Source organism: Pinus tabuliformis, chromosome 3_1 (genome assembly GCF_031772625.1).
Source record: "Pinus tabuliformis cultivar Carrire ecotype Pingquan chromosome 3_1, CPIR1, whole genome shotgun sequence".
Lineage (NCBI taxonomy): Eukaryota > Viridiplantae > Streptophyta > Pinopsida > Pinales > Pinaceae > Pinus > Pinus tabuliformis.
Window position 1 is genome coordinate 756,446,363 of NC_142301.1, and position 23,538 is coordinate 756,469,900.

Sequence of the window (23,538 nt, forward strand, 5' to 3'; positions counted from 1 at the left end):
TTGAGTAATCTGTTGTTGTCATTGTGCCATCTATTGGGCTATTTGTTGTTTCCATCTAGCTAGCTCGCCCGAGATGTCAAAAGGGTTAGTTTCTAGTGGTTGTTCTTCCCTGTCTGCTATGACTGAGTTATGGATTCCCGTCCTTTTCCTAACTGTAATGTTTTCCCTATCCTCTGAAAGCATCTAGTAATAATATGCTCACAAGATGGCAGGATGCACAACTCTGATACCACTGTGATATCCCTCTTGGGAAAATTACCCTTTGGGCACAATTCTATAGCAAGAGTGCAACATCCATCAACCTATATAATAGTAAGGTTCCTTCCACTAATGTACTAATGGGAATAAAAATATTCAAACAACCATATATTTTTTAGCAAACTATCGTATATTTTAGGGCTAACTGTCTAATAAATAGCAGACTTATACAACACAATGATCCACGAACAGGACTACAATTCCAACTAGTTTTATGTTTACAATTAGCACTGCCTAGCTCTTATGTTACACACCAGCTAGTTTCCCAATTATTCTAACCTCAATTTAACACAGGCTGACCGAATTGTCTATTATCAATTCCCTTTGTGGCCTCAACTGCATCCCCAGTCCCAGTTACTATCTTGCCAGCCCTAGCGAGGTGTATCTCAACCCTCTTGTCACCCTTGACAATTTGTTGCATGTTTCGCCCTTCTCTTTCCAACACTCATTGTCTCTGCATGAGGGGTCACTGTCCTTCGATTACCTCAAGGGAGTGATTTGTTGCCTCAAACAATGATCTGTTGTTGCCACAAACTTAAGAAAGTGATTCGTTGTTGCCACAAATTAAGATGCTACTTCAAAAACCACCTGTTGCCCAAAAGGCAGGATTCCACCCTACTCGTTGCCTTGAAAGAAAATTTTGTTGACTCTCAGAACTAGTTCCAGCCTTGCTGCTTCAAGGGATAATCTTCACGTGGCTCAAAATTATCTAGCTACCATAGATAATGCCTCAGGATTAGTCTGCTACCAAAAATAATGCCTTAGATTCAGTTCACTACCACAAATATGCCTTAGAAACAATTCGCTACCACAAATAATGCCTTGGAGTCAATTTGTTGCCACTGAATGGGCAATTGTTGCCTCAAAAACCCTTGCTACCACAAAATACTAACTCGGAAAGTTATGTTAAGTTCAACCCTATAGTAAGAGGGAAAGGAGGATTGGCTAGGGTGGAATTTTTCACCACCAAAACCAATCAGAAAAAAGGGGTCTTAAAACCCTCCAAGAGCCTCAGCCCAAAATCAAAAAGATCAACAATCCATAATGATCACAATGAATCTCCTCTCTCCTTTTTATAGATTCCCCTTAGGGTTTCCTCGCCTAATTTTAATTTTGAGAGGCTAACAGGTTTCCCTCTATTTGCCCCAAATTTTACTTTTATTGCAAGTTTCCCTCCATTTGCCCCAAATTATCTCATGTTACCCAAGTAACATTAAATAACGAGTTCCTCCCTTTACAAATGACTATAGCCTATGGGGTTAAATAGGCTACTACATCCTCCCTTAGGCAATTTAATTAGAAGAGGACATTACAGGCCCTCTAACCAACATTGTACAAAGTTTAATCGGAGAGATAGATTCAAATTCCTCCATTGCCTATTAAGGAACAAGTGGTCCATTCTTGACATACCTTATTGTAAAATGTAGAATATGAGGTCCACCACGTGACAAATATTTTGTCTTAATCCTCTAAATTGACGACAACCTTGGAGAGCTTAAATGCATATGTAGAGATTAACTAATTGTGGACTTAGAATTACAGATAGTCGCCCGTATAGCCTAGCTTTATTATTTTAGCTCAGAATTGTATGTGTGTCGAAGTGTGATGTGAAAATGGTCAGCATTTGAAATTGTCCAACATAGTGTTCTGTAAGAAAATTTCTAGCTTCCCTGTATGGATTTCACATATTGATATGATGAAATATGTTGATTTTCTAGTGCAATTAGGGTTAGCACAATATTGATGAAATTCTGATAATTACTTTTGATGTAGATCTTTTTTTAACTTATTCCAATATATTATTTAGCAGTTATACTTCAGAAATTCAATAATAAAGAACAGTAGAACAGTAGAGATCACGATGCACAAAAGAGAGACAGGATTTACCCTAGGAAAACCTACTACAAGGAAAAACTGTAGCAACCTTTTTCAATAGAGAAATACTTCTTGTTCAATGAGAGGCACACTTATAACTATGGTCAAACCCTGTCTTCTCCTCCAAGTCAAGTCACCCAAACTAATCCTACACTTTGCTCTTAATCCTACATTTACATAATTCGGCCCTCATATAATAACCAGTTGCCCCAGAATTTCGGCCCTACAGCATTTGCCCCAGTCACCTAGAAAATTTCGGCCCCTTGCAATAGTCGCCTCAAAAAAATGAGAACCACATAGAGAGAGATTACTTCACACGTGCGAGTTGCTAGAGAGAGGAGAGAGCAAACTTGGCCTTCTTTTTCAACCTTCTTGTCCTTTGTGTTAGAAAATCAGAAAGGCAAAAATCTTTTCTTATATAGATAATTACTAGTGATTCTTTTATCTTTATGTTCTTCATTTATCTTTTAGTTCATCAAGCAATTACCAAAACAATAACACAAGGACAATAGATGTAGGCGAACAACCAGCGCAAAACCCCTATCTAGGGGAAAACCCAGTCAACAGTTCTTCCTTCAATAGTTTCTTGAGATAATCCAAGATTGTTTGACCTAGACAAAGACTTCCTCCACACCAACTCAGCCCTCAATCCTTCTTGTAGATGACGACCCTTCAAAAGCAACTTCGACCTAACAACATCAACATGCAGTAGCAGCTTCGACTAGACTTGGAAAACTTCAATCTCTCTTGATACACCTCAGAAGTGAGAGAGAGTTGGCCCAAAATTTCGATCTTGGAGTCTTTTATCTTCCTCCAAAAACTCGCACTCCTTTCCAACTCTTCTTCTAACCCTTTTCCAACTTTGCACTTCCCAGTTTCCAGCTTCAGATATCGAACTATGTGTGTGAGAGTGAGATGCTCCAAATGAATTTGAACTGCCTTGTATATATAGCCTTCCAATGAGGTCGAATTACCTATCTTGAGGCTGAATTGGTGTGGAGAAGACTAAATTCTTTTTTGACTCAAAAATAATTCTTTTTACATGATTCGAAAGCCCAAGAAGGGTCTCTTTTAATGTACAATGACTCTAATGACTCGGAATAAATCCTAGAAGTCCTCAATGGGGACTTTGACCTAAAACATGATGACCCAAGCATGAAACCCATGCTTTAATAAGTCACAATAATAATAATAATAAATATATTTTCTTCATTCTTTTGATAAGTACATTTCATTGTGACTTAAATACATTTATGAAGACCAAACCTAGTTACAAATTTCAACACTCCCTCTTAACTAGGGAGGTATTCATAATGACAAGTACAAGGAAGATCTCAGAACACATGAACCATGAATAATTTTGGGCACCGCAATGCCATGGACTAGATTCCTAACCAGGGCAGTCTATCCAAGGTCCTCCAACAGTGTAGGCACCGCAATGCCATGGACTAGATTCCTGACCAGGGTAATCTATCAACGTAGGACTAAGATGGACTAAAGCTTTCAACATCTCTAGGTACCATCAGACTTACTTACTAACCATCAGCCCAAGGATCTAGGTGTGTATTTGGGGTCAGATCTCCATGACCAACGCCACCCTCCCCACTTCGAGGACTAGACATCAACATGAAATGTGTATCTGAGGTCAGAGCTCCATCACCAACACCACCCTCCCTACTTCGGGGACTAGACATCAACATGAAGTGCCGGCCAGATGTCCTCCCAGGCAATGTGTCTCACACACAAAGCCTCAACTTTCCCGATTATTACAATCGATAACAAATTCTCCCTAATCAAACAGATGGATAACAAATCTCTTCATTTGAATTGATCAACAAAATTAAGCATGTAAAACATGCTATCAAACTTCAAGAGATTTACCTATACAAACATAACCCCAATCAGTAACAAAAATTTGAAATGCACATAAATACAAACCTTCGAGGTCTTTCAAACATCTTGATGTTGCTTCTCAATTTTTTCATAGTAGGACTTAGAGCTTTCCAAATGAATCTTGACAGAAGATTCCTCAACCATACAACTTCCTTTCCTACTTCTCATGCAACAACATATTCCAGCTTTTCTTATCTCAGCAGCCCTTCAAAATACATTCTCCAATTTCAAGGTGTCCATCATGATTATGATATGACCTCCCTCTCAACAAGAGAGATTCCTTTCATTCAAGCTCCCTCTTAACTTAGGGGGCTCAACTTCTTTTCTACGATATCGAAGAATCTTTCATGGCTTCCATCCTTCTTATCAAAGTTTTCATGACCATCATTATTCACATCATGCTTACCACATCAACTTTACTTTACGAACATCTTCATCATTTTGAAGATTATGTACCTGCACAACTTAGGTAGCAAGCACAACCAAAACTATAGAAGCATGACGTTAACCATATCAAAATCATGGAAGCATTCAAGTTTAGACATCAAATACCCAAATTAGTTACAAACAAGAGACACATACTTTTCAACTTCTTGCTAGGGTTTTTGTCATAAACCCTAGACTATATCATCAAGACTTTGAGCATTTCATAACAACCTTCATTACATCTAGGGTTTCAATGTTTCTTCCATAGGTATGACATACCCTACTATATCATATTGCAAACCCTAGAATAAATATAGATTTACAATGCATCTAACAACTTTTCAGAATTCATATGTTAGACTTCCTACTAGGATGTTATACAGACCCTGGATTTCATACATGAGTTTCAACAATCAAAACCAATCATAACTCAATCAACAACATGATTGGATTCTACTAGTGTTTGTTGTAAACCCTAGATTCTACTAATTCTCAACAATCATAACTAAATTTCAGATTTCAACAATCTTACACAAATCTCAAATTATCACATTGTCATCATATATCAGAGATTTGAACTTCTACTAAGGTTTAGTTACAAAATCCTAGAATTTCACAAATACAATCATCCTAGAGAATCAAACTTGACTAGGGCTTAATTCCAAACCCTAGGACTCATGACCATCAACAATTAGGTATCTAAGATTCCATCATCATGCACAAGCATATCATAACATGTGTTGTTAGTCAAACCCAAAGACACAAATATCAATAAAAATTAGACATATAACAAACTTGAATAGACTAGGGTTTGATTGGACAAACACACTCATGCCAAAGCATTTCATTTCTAGGACATTATAAGGGTCTTGCTTATACACCTTGCCAAACCCTAATGATCTAGGGTTTCAATACATAGCAAACCCTAAATTATCAATACTTCAAAGGTTCGGGATTTCAAACATTACCATTCAACCCTAACAAGTTAGGGTTTCCATATAACCATACCAAAACCCCAAACATGACATCATCAAAGCATCATACATTTTCTTTTGACTTCAACAATAACCCTGAGTAGGCTATCCCCAAGTGTTAGCTCAATTGGTCAAGTCCTTGTTGCTAAGTGCCTCGCCGTCGGGAGGTCACAAGGTCAATTCTCCTCGACGCCCTTGGGATTAGGCCCTCATAGTTTGGCCAGCGGCATTTGATTCCCTTCGGGGTTGATCTACCCAGATTTTCCTATGTGAAAAAAAAAGCCCTAAGTAGGCTAGGGTTTCACACATTATCATCAACATACCCTTAAGTTAGGGTTTTCACAACGAACATTTTTAGGGTTCCATAAGAATAATCAAAGATAAAAGGAGGGTTATCTAATGGTGAATCACCCAATCAAGAATCTTTAAGGTTCAAGAAAGCTAGACAAAAAGATGTGAGTAATAGTTCATCAAGAATAAATATCATGAAGAGAGCAAAAACTTATAGTTCAAAACATACCTCTTGTTTATTTAACAAACCTTGTAATTCCAATGATTTGTCTTGTGAGGCCTTCTTCCTTGAGTCTTCAGCAAGTTTTTCCTAAACAAGGAAAATATGAGTAGAAATATGATTAGTACTTAATGCAAACAAAAATAGATAGGTAAGGAAAACTAAAAATGAAAATGGTAATAAGATACTTGTCTTTGGAGGTTGGTGAGGGCTCCCTCCAAGCTTGAGGGACACCTATAACCTTAAGAACAAACAAAAATGTTTTTCCAAAAGATGTTAAACCTACAAATACTAAAAATCAAAAATAAAATAACTAAAGCTTAGATCAAAGGACTTAGTAGTGTAAGTCCCTTATATCCAGTTCTTCGGGCTTAGTCTTCATGGGAGACACTTCTTCAGCAACATTGGCTTGGTCTTTGCTTCTTTTCATGTTCTTCGAATTGTCAAGATTGTCACTTCTATAGTGACCCATTTCGTGGCCTTGGTAGCATTCTATCTTGGACATATCGACCTTCCTTCTTAGCCCTCTTGACTGCTTGGAGTGTCCTTTCTTGTGAGAAGCGGAGTATGCATTTGAAACCTTTTCTTCTTCATTGTTCGATACTAATGAGATTCTCGTCTCTTCTTGGGTGCAAGCATTCCATAATTGCTCGAAGGTAGGAGCTTCTTTCCAACTGTTGAGACTTGAAGCAAAAGAACTCCAAGTAGGTGGTAATCCCAATAATGCAGTGATTACTAGCTCCCTTTTTGGTACAATTTCATCTATGTCTTGAAGCTCATCTCTAATTCTAGATATCCTCACAAAGAAGGAGGCCACAATATCATCCTTTGTCATTTTTGTAGTCCTTAACTCATTCTTCAAAAATGCTACTTGACCAATATTTTTGATAGTGAATAATTTTGAAAAAACTTCATACATTTCTTAAGCATGGTCTATATTAGAGATATGGGACAAGATTGTCCTTTATGCTTTCTACCATCAATGTCATAGCTAATATCTCGGACTCTCTATACTTCACCTTGTCTGCATCACTGAATTCTTCAGTAGGTCACTTCACCTTTCCCTTGACCAAATCCAAGACTTTGTTCTTTTCAAGAATGAGGTAAATTCTCTTCTTCCAAGATCTGTAGTTTGATGCTCCTTCCAATTTGTTCTCACTCTTTATTGTGTTAGACATTGTCCTTGAAGATAGTGAGCTTCTTCCCTTATAAGAGCTCCTTATATGATCCCTTGATCAATCCTTTAGACTCCTTCTAGTAGATTCTCAAAACTGCCTTTTTCCTTCTTCACCTTAGCTCTGATACCATGTTAGAAAATCAGAAAGGCAAAAAGATTTTCTTATATAGATAATTACTTGTGATTCTTTTATCTTTATGTTCTTCTTTTATCTTTTAGTTCATTAAGCAATTACCAAAACAATAACACAAGGACAACAGATGTAGGCGGATAGCTAGCGCAAAACCCGTGTCTAGGGGAAAACCCAGTCAACAATTCTTCCTTCAATAGTTTCTTGAGATAATCCAAGACTCTTTGACCTAGACAAAGACTTCCTCCACACCAAGTCAACCCTCAATCCTTCTTTGCAAACGATGACCCTTCAAAAGCAACTTCAACCTAGCAACATCAACATGCAGTAGCAGCTTCGACCTAGTAACAACAACAGCTTCGACTAGACTTGGAAAACTTCGATCACCCTTGATACACCTCAGAAGTGAGAGAGAGTTGGCCCAAAATTTTGATCTTGGAGACTTCTATCTTCCTCCAAAAACTCGCACTCCTTTCCAGCTCTTCTTCTAGCCCTTTTCCAACTTCGCACTTCACAACTTCCAACTTCAGATATCGAACTATGTGTGTGAGAGTGAGATGCTCCAAATGAATTCGAACCACCTTGTATATATAGCCTTCAAATGAGGTCGAATTACCTGTCTTGAGGCCGACTTGGTGTGGAGAAGACTAAATTCATTTTTGACTCAAAAATAATTCTTTTTACATGATTCGAAAGCCCAAGAAGGGTTTCTTTTAATGTCCAATGACTCTAATGACTCGGAATAAATCCTAGAAGTCCTCAACAGGGACTTTGACCTAAAACATGAAGCATGAAACCCATGCTATAATAAGTCATAATAATGATAATATTTTCTTCATTCTTTTGATAAGTCCATTTCATTGTGACTCAAATACAATGAAGACCAAACCTAGTTACAAAATTTCAACACTTCGCTCACTCACCCAAAAAAAAATTTGTGAGAGGAATGTGAATTGCCAAATGTAGGACCTCGAGCTGCCTTTATATAGTAGTCTTCTATAGGGTGAATGGACATGTCTATTGGCCAAGTCGGACTTGGAGGGAAACTGACTTGTCACTTTTGGAGCCAAAATTTTCATTTCAAAAATTCAAATTTACATCTTTTAAAAATACGCAATGGGACTTTGACTCAAAATAAATTTCCTTTGACTCAAGCATGTATAATATGCTTTACAATTATAGATACAATTACATCAAGTGACCAAATGTACATTATGAAGACCGACCATGGTTACAAATTCAACAAAATACTGGAGGATGACCCTCACCACCATTGAATTAACCATCCATCACACACTGTGGCTCAAGCTAACAAACCAAGCTCATTCCTCAATTGCTTATGATACCTTTGTTGCCTAATAATAATTGGTCCAAGGAACCTCAGAACCCTAAAACCTTCAACTATGTTCTTGCTCACGAGAGATGTTGCAATAAATAGAAAATTGAAGATGTTACTTAATTGATCACATAGAATTATGAGTATTCCAAGAGCAATAAGTTCCAAATAGTTGCAATTGCTTATAAATTGCCAATAATGTTATATCGATGAGACTCATGATATGCAGAGTTAACCAAATCCCGAGCATCAATGCCACCATTTTATATGTTCTTTTCTTTTCTTTTCTTTTCTTATGCAAATACACTTGACCAGAGAGTAGCTGAGCAAATTCTAGCCTTCATGATTGGCTGGGAAAGTCCAAACAACCCAAAGACTATAGATGGTTATATATAATGCATGAATTGATAGAACACTCAATCATATTTAGTATTCATAATTTTGATCCTTGGAAGTTGATGTTCCTTATTTTAGCTGTTATTCTTTTTATCCAACCAACCCATGATTATCCATACTACAATGCTTCATCCTATGCAATGAGATAATTTACCTATGATCTATCTTCACTAATGAATCTATCCGTCCAATTTTCTTAGGCGGAAATACAACCCCATGATATCTACCAAACCTTTCAACTCATCTTACATCCATCTACAACAACCATTTCGCTTAAGGAATGATCCTCCTAAGCAACGTACTCCAATGGGGAATTCTCTTTGGGAACTAGAATATTCATGGAGCCTAGGCATAATGTATGCTCTCTTACAAGGCATCATCCTGCCTCGATTTTAACAAATTATATTTCTAATTATAATAGGTAACTCTAATAACTCCATTTGTCATCTTGCTTTGGGAACTTTTCCTTTGGACTCCATGCTTTGCCATCTTTACACAAGAATTTTGAGGTCACTCGCTTGGGTTCCTTGTATTCAAGTCAAACATGTTTTAAGAGACCTGACTAAGGCAGCAAACAAGTTGGCAAATTGATCTTTATCACTTTCTCCCCAAACTTTGAGGGCCAATAGAACATTGCAGGAAGCAATGCTACCTTAAAAATATGATGATGAATTTCAAATTTAAAAATAAATAAATAAAATAAAATAAAATTTGCAATAGCTCCAAGCAGTGCAACAAGGACACACACAAGGCAGTGGGCACAATATATCTTCTGCAAACTCGGCCTAATCTACCCCATTTGAACTACTTGATCTTAATTAGGTGGTTGTTAATGAAAACTTGATCATGATAGATGACTAGGAGTCAGTCCTTGTTATATCTTGATGCCAACTAAATGTTATTGTGTTAATGGCATTTTCTATAGATTGTATCCATATGGCTTTTCTTGGAACTTCGTATTAGAATCAAGGTGCAACTAGTTTGCCCATACTATTGTAGTCTTATAACCCTTTGCAATATTCTCTCAAGAACTTGTAGATGTGTCTCACTTGTGCTTCGACACATTTTTTGCTAATAAAATCAACCCTGTTATTGTTGAAAAAAAAAATTAGAGGGAGCATGAGCAGGTTTTGACTTCTGGTTAAATTGAGCACACTATACTAGGTAAGAAGCACATGCTTGCATGCATGATTATCCTCTCCTAATGGGCACACTTGACCAAAGAGTTAACTCATGTATGGAGGTGCACTGCTTTAGGCAGATTTGGGTTAGTGTTCTTTTCTAGCCTAAGGCATACTAGAGAGATGGATCACATTAATTGTAAACCCTAATCATCCTATTCTACAAAGGAATGATAAGGTATTCCACTAGGTTGGTTAGCAACTTAGAGATTTGAATTGTTTGCACTTGGAACTTATAACTTTATTCTTTTCAGTTAATTAAATATTGGTATTTCTTTAAGAGTTCAAATCTGTGTATTTTTCTATTCGTATTTTCAAGGAGATGTGTTTTTAGATAGTGTATTATACTAATGCGAACCCTCCCCCCGCTTTGATCTCATGAATTCCCATCAAAACAAAGGCTCCAGCATCCCGCTTTGATCTCATGAATTCCCATCAAAACAAAGGCTCCAGCATGTAGGGCATTTAGCAAGTGGTTGGCTTGTAAGTCACTTCACAGGTGCAGATAGATACGCAATCAAGGCTTTGGCTTTTCTAGACTATGGATTTATGTTTTTCTATGACAAATTCCAATTTTGTTTGGCATCTTAGCCATCCCTGATTTTTTGTAGCTCCCCCTTTCAGTTAAATCTAAACCCTCTTTCCTGCCCTCCCCTCAAAAATTGTCACTAACCTCTACATCAATTCCATACAAACATTAAACCACGTCAATCCCCACCAACCTCTGCTTCAACCTAAATCCTTGCCTCGCCATTCTCTTACCTGCTCCTCTATCTCTAATCATTTATCTTTACTCTCCAAATCCCCAGTTTGTTATACCTCTTGTACCTTGTCACACCCCTCATGGTAAATCCAACACCTACATCAACATGACCTATGGCCGAGTTGTAGTCGCTTACGGAGGAAGTGGAAGAGCTCATCCCTCAGCCTCTTTTTTGACCCTCAACGAAATGGATTCAACCACTCAATTGCAAACCCAAACTCAGGCCAGATAATCCATGGCTCGTTATGAGCAGTATATACTTGAGCTAGTATGACAAGAAATTGAAAGCAATGAAGCAAATGTCTATTAGGAACGTCATTGCACTTCAGACTATTGGAGAATCATGTAGGGCAGCAATTAAAACAATTCTCCTATCCTTAACAATTGTTTGTGAACTTAAGTTTTCTTCTTATTATTCTTTATTAGATTATTTTCATCAAACAATTATCAAGATCATAAACCATGAAGATCATAAAAGACAATGGACACAAGATGTAGGCTCCAAGCCAGGGGAAACCCCTCCTAGGGAAAAACCCAGAAAAAATTTCTTCTCTTCTTATAGAATCAGATCAAATGAGAAATCCAAGACCCAAACACCAAGACCAAGTCCACTCACACACCCAAGCCAACCCTCCTTCCATGCTTTCCCAACAAGTCAAAGTCTCCACAAGTCAATGATGGTCAAACCCTTCCAAAACTGGTCAAAATTCAGATTTCAACCTTTGTAACAGAATTCGGCCTCCTGCAACAGACCTGCAATTTTCAACCTTCCTGCAACTCTGAAATTTCACATGTGTGGGAGTTTTTAGAGTGATTTTCCTTCTCCTTTGATCTTGCTTTCTCTCTCCTTGACTTTGACTTCTTTCCTTGTCCTTTTCAATGATTTTCCTCCTTCTTTCTCAAGAGATTGAACTTGTTGATATGTTCTCCAAATGAGGTCGAGTTGCTCTTATATATATATATCTTAAGAGGTCGAATTGCCCCAAATATGGCTAACTTGAAGAGGCAGGGCCGACTTGGTCTTGTAGTAACAAAAATTGACATTTTGCCTCAAAACAAAATTCTTTTTACACTTTCTTATCAAAGTCCAAATGGGACTTGACTTCTAGACTTACGACAAATATTCTTTTGACTTGAAAAACCCTAGAAGCATGAAGAACATATTGACCTAGAAGAAAAATCAATTTCAGCATGAAACCCATGCTTAAAATAATAATTATTTTTCTTCTTTTTACAAAAATATACGTCATAAGTACAAAGGCAATTATGAAGACTAAATCTAGTTACATTCTCCAACACAAACCACCATGTCCAAGCTCAAACCATGGAGTGGATTCCCAATTTAAGCACTTCCACTCACTCCAGATATTCAAGATACATGCAAGCAATTAATGTTTACTAGCACACAAAAATTCTTCTAGGGCACATCCTCATAGACAACAACCAAGCTCAACAAGAAAATGACCATAAACTAGCAATATTTGAAGGAAAATCTGGATGGCATGCATCACAAAATCAACATTCTCCTCGGCAAGTGCAACAATAGCCCCTTTTCTGCACATGGGTTTGTTCCCCAGCAGATCCCCAAGCAGAATAACTCAAATCAGTAGATTCTATGCAATCTCATCTTTTTCTTTTTCGTTCTTGTCAGACCATGTATTGTCAATCTATGTATTAGTTCAGTTAGCCATTGTACTATAGAAAATCCACGAAATTCTGATTTGCTAATATGAGCAATCTGAAATATGATTTCTTCTCATATAAACACAAAATTTCTCTACTAAACTTTGCAGCGAAATAGGAACAAAAATAAACACACCATCACATTAATCAAGGCACAAAATTTTCTAGGGCACCCAACTAGGAAAACTCTCTACTTGTTGAGAATTTTATTGATAGAAAGATTGAACAACAAATCTCTTACAAAACAATTGTTTCAATCAGAAACACACTTGTCTTCCATGTTTGTTCTAAGCATGAAAGCCTTGCAAGACTGATGATCTCTGCTACCCTCTACCAACTTGTGCACAAGCTTATCTTGCACACTCTTCCTCTCATAAGCTCCACGCACAAACTTGTGTTTCCTATTGCTTGGTCTCACCAACTCATGCTCACCAAAACAATGATTAAACTTGTGCCTTCATTCCTCTTTTTAAAGGCAATTCGAATGGTTAAAATTAGTGAGTTTTCTAATTAAGGAATGATTTTGTAATTGATTGAGTTAGCATGAGTTAACTACTCATGCAACTCATCCTATTTCAATTCAACCACTTGAAACTCAATCACTTGTGTTTTTCCTCAATCAACTCACACTAGAAAATCAAGAACTTGACTTTCAATTTCAACACATCAGTTAACTGCATCCTAACTCATCCTAATTTTTAGGGACTGATTCCTAAATTATAAGAACTCATCCTAATTTATAGGGAATCTCCTAATTTTTAGGAACTCAAGTCATGCACAAGAAGGAACTCGTTTTGGCTCCTATGATTAAGGCACAAATTAAGGAAACCTTTCTCGCTAATATTTTCAACACTCCCTCTTAGCGAGGAAGGTGTTCCTGGAAGAACCTCGTCCACTTGGATCTGTCTTCAATGTTGATTTGGGGTAGCATGAGATGTGCTCTAGCCACGAAAATTGGTGGAGAGGCTAAAGCACATGAGATCTCCAATACCCAGAAATGGTTTGGGCAGATTCTAAACAGTTTGGGAGATATTAAAATAATTAATATTTTTAATAGTCCCTAAGTCTAAACTTAGGGAAAATAAAATATTAATCTGACTTAATATAAAATTGTGTTAGAAGGGTCCAAAAGTCATGGATCAAGCCAGAGTTAATCTTAGCCGTTGATTAAGGACTTAATCTCGGTCATGGAATTGTCAACGAGAAAAGTATAAGAGGAGGCTTGAGAGTCACTTCGAGAATACACCGAGTTGATCAAGATTTCGATTTTCTGGGGCAGGGTTTGCTGAGGAAGTCGAAAGAGTGATCAGAGTTGCAGCTGAGGGGCAGTGAATACAGAAGCAGAGATAGTACCGGGAGGATTAGCGCAGAAGCCGAGAGAGAGGGACACAGAGCCAGTTGGAGGTTCACGAAGAGCTAGCCAGGGCTCACGCAGAGGCAACCAGGAGTTGCGCAATGCCTCAGAGAACCAGCGTGGGTGATACAAAAGCTCTAAAGGCTAACGCAAAGGCTCTAAGGGCTGACACAGTGCCTCCAGAGGCTGACGCAAGGCGAGCTAGGGTGATGTTGGGCAGATGTTGGGCCAGAAAGGGCTGACGCAGGGCGAGCTAGGGTGACGTTGGGCAGATGCTGGGCCAAAAAGGGCTCACACAGTCCCTAGATGCTGACGTTGGGGTTTTCGTGGGGCAAATTGGAGTTGGGAGCTATCAGAGTGTTTATCCGAGGTTTCAGTCAAAACATCTGTCTCCAACTGAGAGGTACTACTACCGAGATTATTCTCTATTAGGTGAGCCAGTTTTGGCACCCATATTGTATTCTGAAACTGCTTAATAATTAAAACCCTCAGATAGCTGCACCGGTTTTCCCGCATTGGGTTTTTCTAGGGACATTGATCCAAAAACAACGGTGTCACTTGTGTGCTTGTTTTGTTTCCTTCAGTTGATGATTTGTAATGCGTTGAGCATGTACTTGTATTTATTTTTAGTATTTACATGGTAAATAACTTGTTAATTAATCAAAACAAGTAAGCAGAAATAAATCAGAAAAGTACATGAAGGGTTTCTAACAGTTAGACTTAGAAATTCCAACATGGTATCAAAGGGTGGTTGCAAATCACAGGAGAACTGAGGACATCAATCGAGCAGAGCAGCAGCAACAGAAAACAATTGTCCCGAGTGACAGAAGTTGTTCCTAGCAGAAAAGCAGCAAGGAAGGGTTGACGCAGTGCCTGCATCATCAAGTTTGAGCCGGGAAGAGGATCAGCGCAGTGGCAAAAGGGAGCAGACTCGACCTACACAGTGCCCGGTCATCTTTCTTAGTCAGCAAGGATTGACGCCCGGGGCCAGGAGGTGCAGATTTTTGCTGGTGTCGGGATTGTGCAGACCCTAGAAGCTCTAACATTCAGTTTGTTGGGGCTGAAGAGGCTGTGGGTAAGTTGCAGAGTGAAGCCGGTGGGGTACTATAGTTAGAACAGTCCCTAACAGGGCAAGACCAAGGGGGAGGGAGCTGCTGCCGAGGATTTCTAGCCAAGAAATCTGGATCAGTGGTGCAGTTGCACTAACAATCGAAGTGGGGGCATCTCAACATTGGCAGAAGGGTTTCCAGGAGGGAAATCGAGGCTCAAAGGGAGTCACACCAAGAACTTCCAGGAGGGAAGTAGAGGAGCAGTGAGATGGCAGTGAACGGGGTAAGAGACCAAGACAGACTAGATGGAGCCTCAAACTTCGTAGTCTGGAAGGCCAGAATCTTGTCCGTTCTAGACAGGAATCGTGTCAAGCACTTCACTTTGAGGACAATAGCGGTCACAGTTGACCCGACTGATAACGATAGGTACAAGGATGCAATGGCGAGGGCCAAGAGAATCATCCTTGACGAGGTCAAGGACCATGTAGTACCACATATTGCCGAGAAGAATATGGCAAATGAGATGTGGGAGGCCCTAACAAAGTTGTATCAGCATACTTCCGTGCAGAGGAAGATGCTACTAGAAAATCAACTGCGGTCATACCAGATGCAGAAGGGAGAACAGATCGACACCTTCCTCGGTCGATTGAAGGAGATCCGAGATCAGCTGACTTCCATAGGGGCCATGCCGGATCAAGAATTGATGGTGAGAACAACCCTGAACACAGTCTCTGAAGACTGGGAGGTGTTTGTCCAGAGCATACTGGGCAGGGCGGCCCTTCCAGATTGGGAGGAAATGTGGGCGGCTCTTCGCCAAGAAGAGATCAGAAGGCTGACCAAGGCAAGAAGCAGCGACAAGGGGGTCAGAATCAAGAAGGAGGAGGAGGTGGATGTTGCCCTAGCATCTAAGGGAAAGCAGGAGAAACGAAAGAAGAAGGACCTCTCCAAGGTCAAATGCTTCCACTATGGGGAACTAGGTCATTATGTGACCCAGTGTCCAAGGAAGAAGAGCAAGGGAGAGGCTTCCGAGACTAGGGCTACGCCAGCAAGGGCGGAGAAGGAAGTGGAGACAGATGATGATTGTGCCATGAGTGCTCACACACCACTTGAGCGAAAGTGGGGAGACATAGAGGTGTAGTCAGGAGGACTACAGGCGATGAGGGGCATGGTCCTCGAGGTACCCAACTTCTTGGATTATACCTTGCTACAGGAGCCCCAAAGGGGAGTAGCAAGACTGGCGGGTGTCGGTAGAGACGGATGCAGATGGAGCCACAGAGGGAGCTACAGTGCATAATTCCCAGGACAGCGTGAGGCAGCAGTGCGAGATGCATAGAGTTGTTGCAGCAACACAGAGGTCAAAGAGGGAGCAATTGTCAGCGACAGAGGGAGTTTCAGCATCAAGGGTGTCTCTAGCCTAACAAAGATGTCAGAGTTGGGAGATTAGTTACTTACTTCTCAGTAATTGAGTTGCAGTGCAACAGTTAGCAGTGGCAGTGCTATGGGCAGCACGATGCAGCATGATGAAAGGGATTGGAGTGCAGATGCAGCAGTGGCAGAGCCATGGGTAGTAGCACGGATGCAGAGGGAGTTGTTGTACAGATGCAACAGTGGCAGTGGCAGGGCTATGGGTAGCAATACATGATGCAGCCATGGGTAGCAGTACATGATGCAACAGCTTCAGAGGATGTTGGGCAGCAGGCCTAGCATCAGCAAAAGGACCGATGCCGAATGATCAAGGTGATGCTCAGTTAGGAGTATTACTAGACCACAGTCCTCGCTAAGAGGGAGTGTTGATTTGGTGTAGCATCATATGTGCTCTAGCCACGAAAATTGGTGGAGAGGCTAAAGCACATGAGATCTCCAATACCCAGAAATGGTTTGGGCAGATTCTAAACAGTTTGGGAGATATTAAAATAATTAATATTTTTAATGGAGTCCCTAAGTCTAAACTTAAAGAAAATAAAATATTAATGTGAATTAATATAAAATTGTGTTAGAAGGGTCCAAAAGTCATGGATCAAGCCAGAGTTAATCTTAGCCATTGATTAGGGACTTAATCTCGGCCGTTGAATTGTCAACAAGAAAAGTATAAGAGGAGGCTTGAGGGTCACTTGGAGAATACACCGAGTTGATCAAGATTTCGATTTTCTGGGGCAGGGTTTGCTGAGGAAGTCGAAAGAGTGATCAGAGTTGCAGCTGAGGGGCAGTGAATACAGAAGCAAAGAGGCAGAAATAGTACCAAGAGGATCAGCGCAGAAGCCGAGAGAGAGGGACACAGAGCCAGCTAGAGGTTCACGCAGAGCCGGCCAGGTCTCACGCAGCGACAGCCAAGAGTTGCGCAGTGCCTCCGAAAGCCAGCATGGGTGACGGAGAGGCTCTAAGGGCTGACGCAGTGCCTCCAGAGGCTGACGCAAGGCGAGCTAGGGTGACACTGGGCTAGAAAGGGTTGACGCAGTCCCTAGAGGCTAACATTGGGGTTTTCGTGGGGCAGATTGGAGCTGGGAGCTGTCAGAGTGTTTATCTGAGGTTTCAGCAAGAACATCTGTCTCTGACTGAGAGGTACTACTGCCGAAATTATTCTCTGTTGGGTGAGCCAGTTTTGGCACCCAGATTGTATTTTGAAACTGCTTAATAATTAAAAACCTCAGATAGTTGCACCGGTTTTCCCAATTTGGGTTTTCCGGGGACATTGGTCCAAAAACAACGGTGTCACTTGTGTGCTTGTTTTGTTTCCTTTAGTTGATGATCTGTAATGTGTTGAGCATGTACTTGTATTTATTTTCAGTATTTACATGGTAAATAACTTGTTAATTAATCAGAACAAATAGGCAGAAATAAATCAGAAAAGTACATGAAGGATTTCTAATAGATAGACTTAGAAATTCCAACATTCAACTCTACCAAGTTCTCCATTTCTGCAGTTGCTCCCTCTAAACTATAAGACTTCCCTGCTTTCTTCTGCGAAACCTGCTTAGAAAACCTATTCTCTGCCAACATGCTGTACGAGTCTATCACTTCTCTATTCTAAGAAGTTCCTGCCTTGCTGCTCAAGGTTCCTCCCTCTAAAAGCATGCATCTCCACAATCCGCCACTATCAATGAACACAACTTCTTCATGTCACTGATCTTTGGCCCAAACAGTCTGCCCTCTAGCTGCTCCTTTGTTTATCAAGGATGCCAACTCATAGGGTCTTCAACCTGCCCACTACTTGCCTCACTATTGCTCCACAAAAGACAAGTCTTAGGGCAAAGTAGGTTGCCCACTTTCCACTGAAGATGTCCTTCTCAAAATAGTGAACTAGGGTTGGTTCACTAGCCCTCTTGGCTACCCTTGCCTCCTTCAAGGTTTAGTTCCTTAGGCTCCAATACTTCTGCCCTTCTAACAGCCTGATAGTCCACCAGAACTATACTTAGGGCTCTTCAGGCAGCCCTCTAATAGTCCTCCCACCTATACACACGCTATTGATAACTCTATCCCAAACCTAGATTAGATACTGCACTGCAACCGGCACTGTTCCTGCATTGTTCACGACTTTGTTTGTGAACAGTGCTCACATTTTCCAATATGCCCACTTACAATCATCTCCGTGACTGATCCAGGACTTTCTAGTCAGCCCACTGGACCCTGATTTGTCACGTCAAGTATTGTACTCAAGGCACACATAAGACAGCCCACTCAACAATACTTTAACACATCAAATCACGGTCCTTAGGGTTTATATCAGCAGCCCACTGACTGTCCTTTTGCCACTTCAAATTGACAGTCCTTAGAGCACATTTACATGTTGTGCACAACCCTCTCAAAGCTAAAATTTGTGTGTTGGTCGATTATGTTCACTGCTCTGATACTATGTATAAAATACACGAAAATCTGATCTGCTAATACGAGCAACCTGAAATATGATTTCTTCTCATATAAACATATAATTTCTCTACTAAACTTTGCAGCGGAATAGGAACAAAAATAAACACACCATCTCAATAATAAGGGCACAATTTTTTCTACGGACCCAACTAGGAAAACCCTCTACTTGTTGAGAATTTTATCGATAGAAAAACTGAGCAATAGATCTCTTACAAAATAATTGTTTCAATCATAAAAGACACTTGTCTTCCCTGCTTGTTCTAAGCATAAAGCCCTTGCAATTGTTGATCTCTACTGCCCTCTACCAACCTATGCACAAGCTTCTTTTGCACACTCTTCCTCTCACAAGCTCCACGGACAAACTTGAGATTCCTATTGCTTGGTCTCACCAACTTGTGTTCACCAAAACAATGATTAAACTTGTGCCTTCGTTCCTCCTTTTAAAGGCAATTTAAATGGTTAAAATTAGTGAGTTTTCTAATTAAGGAATTATTTTGTGATTGATGGAGTTAGCATGAGTTTATTGCTCATGCAACTCATCCTATTTCAAGTCACTAGAAACTCAATCACTTGTGTTATTCCTCAATCAACTCACACTAGAAAATCAAGAACTCGATTTTCAATTTCAACGCATCAATTAACTGCATCCTAACCCATCCTAATTTTTAGGGACATTTCTAAATTTTAGGAACTCGTCCTAATTTATAGGGAATCTCCTAATTTTTTGGAACTCGAGTCATGCACAAGAAGGAACTCGTTCTGGCTCCTATGATTAAGGCACAAATCAAGGAACCCTTTCTCGCTATTATTTTCCACATGTACTGCTCTTTTTTATTAGTCAGCCACTGTACTGCTCTTTTTATTTGACAGGTGCTATGGTCAGGAGAGGTCTCCATAACCTCGAGACTTTAGCTAAACCTCTTGTCTGGTTTCCCACTGGGCGGAACAAAGACTGACAATGTAATTTTTTGCCATAGTAATACAAAGTGCCTTGTTTAAAAAATGTACAGTTTTGATTGAGGCTCAATTTTTCAGTACCAAGTCCAGGTTTTAGTTTCAGAGTTCCAAATCCGCTTGCCATGGTCTGAAAATTAACAAACTCGACACACAGTATATGCCAATGATTTACAATTGGAAATTTAGATTTCTTTCCAGTAAAACGATTAGTTGGGAAATGTCAACGGAAGCAATCATACATTTCCCATTGACGGTTCTATTATTTAAGAAAAAACGTTATGGAATCAAGATGTAAATAGTTGTATGGGACCACATAGGAGGGGTTCTATCTATTTCTTTCTAAAAAATTCTCAAACGTGGAACTATTAATTGGTCACCGCGTTTTGTTGCAGTAGAAAAACCCCTATTAGCAGGGGCTCTATCTCTTTCTTCTTTTATATTTCCCAATGGCAGATCTATTAATTGGTCATCGGTATTGTTGTAGCATTCAAACCCTTATTCATGATAGCAAATGAAGTTCAATTGTCACTCATTTTACAAGTGATATCTGATTCCAATTAATCACCTATAATAACCAGGGAAATAGACCATCAATTGTAATCATTTTTTACGTTGAAAAATAATTAAGAGCAACGCCAAACGATCTGGAAATCGCCCATATTTTATTATTATTAGGCCTTTAGTTTCACTTAAAACTTAACATATCGCACCGCCTTATATACTTATGTGATAAACCCACTGCATATAGACAACTATCCTTTCATGCATATAAAACCCTTAATATCATGGTATTTTTTTTTTCAATTTGAGCTACTGAAGCTGACTCAAACATAACACCTGTACATCAAGCACCAGTGTTCTAACCATGGCCGTGGAGTTCTATCCAGCTATTTATGATATTTTATCTTGGTCTATCCGTTTACGTTTCACCAATGACTTCCCATTGACCCCACCTTCTCTCCACAAAATGATGCTCAGAAAGGGAACAAGATGGATGAACAGCAAACACTCAGTGATCAGCCTTTGTATGCTTCAAAAAGAGGCAGCCACACCCATAAAAGCATCATCTCATTGTCAACATCATCCCATGACCCTTCGTAGGCAATATCCTACGGAATTCGCTAACCCCATAATGGTCCATTCTATTTAAATCGGCTAAAAAATGAATTACAAACCCATTAAGTATAGCAGTGCCCCAATCAATTTCCCTGCTTATAGAAATAATTTTATATTGAACCAAACGAAAGCAAAATTGTTTTTAAATTGCGTACATAAACATTAAGGCAAAAAACGGAAAACCTAACTCGGAATTTAATGGAAAATGGGCCATGGGCAAGTTAACATACCTTCACCAGTGCGCTTTCCAGAAGGGTCCTCATTATAGAAGGGCCCTCGAATCTTGATGGAAGAAGACGCGTCTTCTCCTTCGGGGGCCTGGCCTTCGCCATTGTCATGAGGCTTTGCCGGCCCATACAAGCTCAGCTGCTCTCCTTCGATATAAAGGTACTGGATTCTCGTCTGGAGACTGTGAATACTCACAACATCTCTTATTATCGTATCGACGTTTTGGGTTGCAGGGCATTCGTACAGGAATTGGTGTTCTTCGCTCTGCTTTATATGAATTTGCACCATTTTCGCCTTCCAACAGTGAAAGAGCTGCGAAAGAGGGGAAAATGCTGAATGATTTGAATTCAAAACTGTTTGGGTGCAGCTGCTTTGTTCTGTGAAATTTAAGGCGCCAGAGATGTGAGAGTTAAAACAACGGTCGTTGTTAAACCTGGTTTAAGTTGCATGGATATTGAATGAGTCTAGAAGGTTGTAGTTTTTTTCCGGTATAAATATTGAATGAGTTAGCTTAGAAGTTTAAGGTTATAGAATTGTGAGTACAAAATTTTGATAAACGTATATTGTTAAATTGTTATTTAATTTTTTATTTAGAAATAAAAAAGAAAAGGTTTATGGAAAATTTGTATATTAAGATCGTTATGTTTTTTCAATGAATGTAAAATTTTAAATTCAAATAAATATATCATATTTATTTTAATTATTGTTTTTTTAAAGTACAAGGAACAAAAAATTTTAAGTTTTGTATTTTAAACGAGATTTGTATTTTAAAAGATTTAATTTTTACTTTTGATAAATTGGAGTTAAGATTGATTTATTTTAGTATTTATAATCTAAAATGAAATTTTTTTCATTATTATACAAAAATGTTAAAATATTTTATATAATTTGTATATTGAAATATTTTTTTTTAAGGTGTATTGATTTTTTTTATCATTATTATTTGTTAAATAGCATATATCAACACAGTTGTCTATAACGCGACTTTTTGAAAGCTTTTCTGGTGGGTTTTTCCAGTCGAAATCCGGCAGGAATTTATTGGAATCGCAAGTTTGATAGCTAGTTTCTACACAATGAAAGCGTCCCAGGGGTTTTCGAGGGTGCTGAATCCAAATATGCAGTTAAAAAACCATTTTAACTACAAGAAATCAAGATTTAACCTCAATTTCTTCCGCCGGATTCCGTCACCGGAATCTCCAAAAAGTCGCATTATAGACAACTCTATATTAAGAATCAAATAACTTCAATATCTCTCATAATGCAAAGTGAAAATATAAGAAAAAATTTTAATTACTTTATCTTAATATAAAATTATGTCCCCTCTTCTATTATTTAATATCTTATATCTCTTGCTTTCATCTTAGTCAATATTAATTATTTAAACAATAGTCTCATCATTCTCACCTCCCCTAATGGCTATATTCACTCTAGTCTTATTCTCACCTTCCCTCGCAATAATATTCACTCAATTCTTTATTTAGCTAGGTCTAGCACTCTTCACATCATCAGCTAAGCTACATGTCCCTTAAGATGGGTGAAGTGTTCACCCAAAACGTCATTTTATTATAGGGCACATCAACTAACACGACACATAGTTTACCAAAAGTTATCATCACCATGCTAAAATTATGTTACTTAATATGGACATGGAAATGTTTTGTTATTATTATTATTATTTATCAATTTAAGTCAGGACATTGGAGGTTGGGGAGAGCCCACCACCTTCCATCATAATTAAGAGGGGAGGTGGCATGGCCAACCCTCCTCATGCACCACATATGTGAACAACACACAACACTCTCTATTCAAATGTTAGTCATTATTATGCTCCACTGCTCTGAGATGAGAGACCTTGTTGTTTGGCTTTTCTAATATGTCTAGGCTTCTCCCCCACCACAAGTGGAACAATTCCGTTGAGTTTTTGACAGTAAAAAGCTTGAGTTTGGCAGCATATTCGCAATCCATGGTGTACTCAATGGGCTTTCTCTTAAGCTCGAGCGTTGCCTTTCGGTTTCGATTATGAATTGACATGGATCTACATTATACACAACTTGGGTTCAGTGTTTTGAGGTCCTCAGCTCAGGCACTAGTTGTTGAACAATGATAATGTAGGAATTTACAGGGTAAGTTCCTCAGACATAACACCAAAGGACACCGCTCACAAACAGATCACTAATCAATACACCAGTATTTTGATGTGGTTAAAACCTCAAAGAGGGAAACAGTCCACGGCCTGAGCCAATGCGGCCACTTCAGGCAATTTATTAATAAAAGAATGAAAATTTACATATGCTTCTCTCATAGACGGATTACCCTACAAATGACCCTCCATGCTCTTTAAATAGAGATCATGGACCAATCGGGTGT

At 39.1% G+C, this 23,538-nt stretch overlaps 1 protein-coding gene across 3 annotated transcripts in view; it reads right to left on the reverse strand.

The window, feature by feature from the left end:
• LOC149189577 (uncharacterized) overlaps positions 1-21,643 on the reverse strand; it is a 222,937-nt gene extending 201,294 nt beyond the window's left edge. For 2 of the 3 annotated variants that reach the window (XR_016256405.1, XM_089413238.1), the window contains exon 1: positions 21,174-21,642. Coding sequence is in view for 2 of the 3 variants with exons in the window: in XM_089413238.1 (XP_089269364.1) it covers positions 21,174-21,459 (286 nt within the window). In the remaining variant the exon portion in view is untranslated. Of the gene's footprint in view, positions 1-21,173 lie in introns of all 3 variants that reach the window. The other variant, XM_089413237.1, reaches the window with a different exon arrangement.
• Between the last annotated feature and the right edge of the window lie 1,895 nt (positions 21,644-23,538).